Source organism: Calidris pugnax, unplaced genomic scaffold, assembly GCF_001431845.1.
Source record: "Calidris pugnax isolate Ruff unplaced genomic scaffold, ASM143184v1 scaffold775, whole genome shotgun sequence".
In the NCBI taxonomy this organism is placed as follows: Eukaryota; Metazoa; Chordata; class Aves; order Charadriiformes; family Scolopacidae; genus Calidris; species Calidris pugnax.
The window spans coordinates 34,462-39,129 of record NW_015091442.1 but is presented as its reverse complement, the minus strand read 5'-3'; the positions used below and the strand labels follow the sequence as shown (position 1 = coordinate 39,129).

The 4,668-nt window shown below is 66.4% G+C and overlaps 1 protein-coding gene across 1 annotated transcript in view; it reads left to right on the top strand.

The window, feature by feature from the left end:
- Positions 1-139: 139 nt before the first annotated feature.
- LOC106899679 overlaps positions 140-4,668 on the top strand; it is a 12,538-nt gene continuing 8,009 nt past the window's right edge. The window contains exons 1-5 of the mRNA XM_014961560.1: positions 140-1,441; positions 1,563-1,614; positions 2,747-2,791; positions 2,909-3,012; positions 4,461-4,663. Of these exons, the coding sequence (XP_014817046.1) occupies positions 1,274-1,441; positions 1,563-1,614; positions 2,747-2,791; positions 2,909-3,012; positions 4,461-4,663 (572 nt within the window). The 5' untranslated portion in view covers positions 140-1,273. The remainder of the gene's footprint in view (positions 1,442-1,562; positions 1,615-2,746; positions 2,792-2,908; positions 3,013-4,460; positions 4,664-4,668) is intronic.

Genomic DNA, 4,668 nt, shown 5'->3' with positions numbered 1-4,668 from the left:
ACGAGGACGAGGAAGAGGAGGAAGAGGAGGAAGAGGACGAGGAAGAGGAGGAGGAGGAGGGCGGGGGGGCGGGGGGGGGGGGGGCCGGGGGGGGGGGGAAAGCCAAAAAAAACCTCCCCCCCCCCCCCGGCCCTGTCACCGTCACCGCGCTCGGGGCACCCTCGTGCCTGGTTTGGCACGTCCGGGGGGTGTCACCCCCCCACCCCCTGTCCCCGAGCGGGGGGGACGGGGTGACCCCGGGGTGACCAGCCCCCCGTTGGGGTGTTCTCGGGGTGACGTACCCCCTCCCCGTTGGGGGTGGTGCGTTGGGACAGACCCCTGTCCCCCTGCAGTGTCACAGGGTGACACAACCCTGTCCCCACCGAGGTGTCCCCACCCCCCCCCATTCCATCGTGGGGTCACAGAGGTGACAGAGCCCCATCCCCCTTGGGGTGACCCCCACATAGCCCGAGGTGACAGTCCCCGTCACTGTCACGGGGGTGACGTGCCCCTGCCCCTTTTGGGGTATCCCCAGGGGTGACACGGCTGTCACCCTCGGGGTGTCGTGGGGGTGACAGAGCCGTGTCCCCGCTGAGCTGGCACAGCCTGACAGAGCCCTGTTGTCCCCTCTCGGGGTGGCACATGGTGACATCCTCTTCCCCACTGGGGTGGCACGTGGTGACATAACCCTGTCCCCACCGGGGCAGCCCAGGGGTGACAGACCCCCCACTGTCCCTGTCACGGGGTCAGGGGGTGACGTACCCCCGTCCCCATCGTGCTGTCCCCTGTTCTTGGGGGTGACAGACCCCCCCACCGTCCCTGTCACGGGGTCAGGGGGTGACGTACCTCCATCTCCATCGTGGTGTCCCCCGTCCCCATCGTGGTGTCCCCAGGGGTGACAGGCCCCCGTCCCTGTTGCGGTGTCACAGGGTGACACAGAGCTGTCCCCCCGGGGTGACATCCACGCTCGGGCCAGGCCTGTGCCCAGCCTCGTGCCCCCGAGGGCCTGGGGGACCTGGGGGCGTTGGCAGGGGGGGTCCAGCCTTACCTCCGCCCTCGTGTCCCCTCTGTCCCCGTCGGCCACCCGTCCCCGTCCCTCTCCAGGCGCCATGTCACTCTGTCCCTCCCGTGGCCACCTCCGGGGCCACCTCCTGGGCCACCTCCAGGGCTACCAGGGCCGAGAGCCACGGCGGGGTGGGGGGGGGCAGGTTTATATTTAGCAGCTCCCCGGGGACCGATCGGGTTTCCTCTGGGTGCGCCGGCAGCTCCGCGGTGTCCCCGGGGGGCCAGTGACATGGAGGGAGCGGGGTCGCCCCGCGAGGGGGGGCAGGTGGCCCCCTCCCCCATCCTGGGGCTGTGGCGCCAGGCTCCCCCCGCCAAGAAGATGAAGAAAGCCGTCCTCTTCTTCGAGGTGGAGATCCTGGATGCCCGGACGCGGGAGAAGCTCTGCTTCCTCGATAAGGTACCTGGAGACGGTGTGGGGGGACACGTCCCCTGTCCCCCCTGGCTGGGGGGCTGGGCGATGGGGAAACTGAGGCAGGGGGGTCCCAGCAACCCCTCGACGGCTTCTCGCTCGTCCGCAGGTGGAGCCCCACGCCACCATCGCCGAGATCAAGAGCCTCTTCACCAAGGCCCGTACGTACCAACAGGAATGGGGACCCTCTCACGGGGACCCTGGTGGCAGCTGAGGACCCTCTGTGGGGCTGGGAACCCAGCGTGGAGCCTTTGTGGTCACCATCATGACCAGAGACCCATCATGTGGCCTTGGGGACCCATCATGAGGCAGTGGGAACCCCCTGTCATGGGGTGGTGAGGACCCTTGTCACAGCTGGGGACCCATCACAGGGCTATCACGGTCAACATCATGGCTGAGAACCCATCATGGGGCCATGGGGACGTCTGTCATGGGGCCTTGGGGACCCTCATCATTCATGGCAACCTGTGACATAGTCGTGAGGCCCCCCATCACAGGGTGGTGGGGGACCTGCCACAGGACCGTTGTGGTCACCATCATGACCAGGGAACTGTCGTGGGGCCTTGGGGACTCATCAGTGTGGCCGGGGACCCATCATGAGGCAATGGGAACCCCCGTCATGGGGTGGTGGGGACTCTTGTCACAGCTGGGGACCCATCAGGGGGACATCATGGTCGACATCATGGTTAAGGACCCATCACGGGGCTGGGGGTCACAGCTGGGGACCCGTCACAGGGTCACGGGGACATGGGGACCCTTGTTGTAGCCGAGGACCTGTCACAGGATCATTGTTGTCCCCATCGTGACCACAGACCTGTCACGGGCCCTTGGGGACCTTCCCTGTGCCTTGGGACGGGGACCTCCATCGTGGAGTGGGGGTGCCACTTGTCACAGACAGAGACCCATCGGGGGGCCATCGTGGTCACCATCGTGACCAAGGACCCTGTGTGGGGACCCTGTCATGGCTGGGGACCCACTTTGGCTTGTGGGGACCCCCACTGTGACAAGGGTGTGGGGACCCCCACCCATGGTCAGGGACCTGGCACGGGGCCACCACGGTCCCCATTGTCACCAGGGACCTGTCCCGGGGCTGTGGTGACCCCTGCTGTGGCTGGAGCCCTGCCCCATGGCCGTGGGGAGCCCTGTCATGACTGGAGACCCTTCATGGAGACACTGAGGTCACCAGAGTGACCCATGGTGGGGCCTTGGTGACCCCCTGTTGTCACCAGGGCCCCATCCTGGTGCCACAACTGTCCCCGCGGTGCCACCAAGGCTGTTTCTTCTCTCCCGCAGATCCCCAGTGGTACCCGGCCAGACAGTCCCTGCGCCTGGACCCCAGTGAGTGCCGGCACGGTGGGGCGTCCCCGTGGTGTCCCCATGGTGTCCCCGAGGTGTCCCCACGGTGTCCCCAAGCCCGTCGGGGCTGGGGGGTGACCGGGCCGCGTGTCCCCGCAGAGGGCAGGTCGCTGAAGGACGAGGACGTGCTGCAGAACCTGCCCGTGGGCACCACCGCCACCTTCTACTTCCGCGACCTGGGCGCCCAGATCAGCTGGGTGACGGTGAGGTGCCCCCCCCGCTGTCCCTCCGTCTGTCCCTCCAGCCCTCCCTCTGTCCCTCCATCACTCTGTCCCTCCAGCCCTCTGTCTGTCTGTCCCTCCAGCCCTCCCTCTGTCCCTCCCTCCCTCTGTCTGTCCCTCCCTCCCTCTGTCCCTCCATCACTCTGTCTGCCTGTCTGTCTGTCCCTCTGTCTGTTCCTCCATCCTTCTGTCTGTCTGTCCCTTCGTCCCTCTGTTCCTCAATCCCTCTGTCTGTCTGTTCCTCTGTCCAACCGTCTGTCCCTCCAGCCCTCTCTCCCTCTGTCTGTCCATCCCTCTGTCCCTCCCTTCCTCCTTCCGTCCCTCTGTCCGTGCCTCCTGTTGTCCCTCCATCCCTTTGTCCCTCTGTCCCTTTGTCCCTCCGTCCATCTGTCCCTCCCTGTGTCCCTCTGTCCCTCCCTCTGACTGCTCCTCTGTCCCTGTGCACCCCCAGCCCTCTGTCCGTCTGGCCCTCCCTCCCTCTGTCCCTCCATCCGCCCGTCTGTCTCCTCCATCTGTCCTTCCCTCCCTCCATGTCCCTCTGTCCATCTGTTCTTCTGTCCCTCCCTATGTCCCTCTGTCTGTCCCTTTGTCTGTCTGTCCCTCCAGCCCTCTGTCCGTCCCTGCGTCTGCTCCTCTGGTCCCACATCCCTCCATCTGTCTGTCTGTCTGTCCATCTATCCATGCCTCCATCCATCCGGATGTCCCTGTGTCCTTCCCTCTCTCCATCCCTGTGTCCAACCTTCTGTCCCTCTGTCTGTCCCTCGCTGTCCCCCTCCATCCACTCCTCTGTCCCTCAACCCCCCATCCCACTGTCCATGTGTCTGTCCCTGCATCCCTCTGCGTGTCCCCGTGTCCTTCTGTCTGTCCCTCAGTCTGTCCCTGCCTCCCTCCATGTGTCCCTCTGTGCCTCATGTCCCTCTGTCCGTGTGTCCATCCCTGCCTCCCTCTCTGTCCCCACGTCCCTCTGTCCCTCCGTTCGCTCCTCTGTCCCTCTGTCCGTCCCCCTTTCAACCCCCCCTCCCTCTGTCCGTTTGTCTGTCCCTGCCTCCCCCTCTGTGTCCCCACGTCCCTCTGTCTGTCCATGTCCCCATGGCCCTCCCTCCCTCCATCTGTCCCTCGACCCCCCCATCTGTCCGTCTGTCCGTCCCTGCATTGTCTGTGTGTCCCTGTGTCCCTCCCTGTCCCCACGTCCCTCTGTCCGTCCCTGCCTCCCCCTGTCCCTCTGTCCATCCCTGTCCCCCTGTCCCTCTGTCCGTCCCTGCCTCCCCCTCTGTGTCCCTCTGTCCCTCCCTGTCCCCACCTCCCTCTGTCCATCCCTCTGTCCCTCCAGCCCCCGTGTCCCTCCCCATGTCCCTCCATGTATCCTCGCCTGCCCCCCCCATCCGTCCATCCATCCGTCCGTCCGTCCGTCCGTCCGTCCGTCCCCGCAGGTGTTCCTGACGGAGTACGCGGGGCCGCTGCTCATCTACCTGCTCTTCTACTTCCGCGTCCCCTTCCTCTACGGCCCCCGCTACGACTTCACCGCCAGCCGCCACCCCGTCGTGCAGTCAGTGGGGCCGGGGGGGCGGGGGGCACTGGAGCTGTCCGGGGGGGGCTGGAGGTCACGCTGGGGAGCCAGGAGGCTGGTTTGGGGGTCAC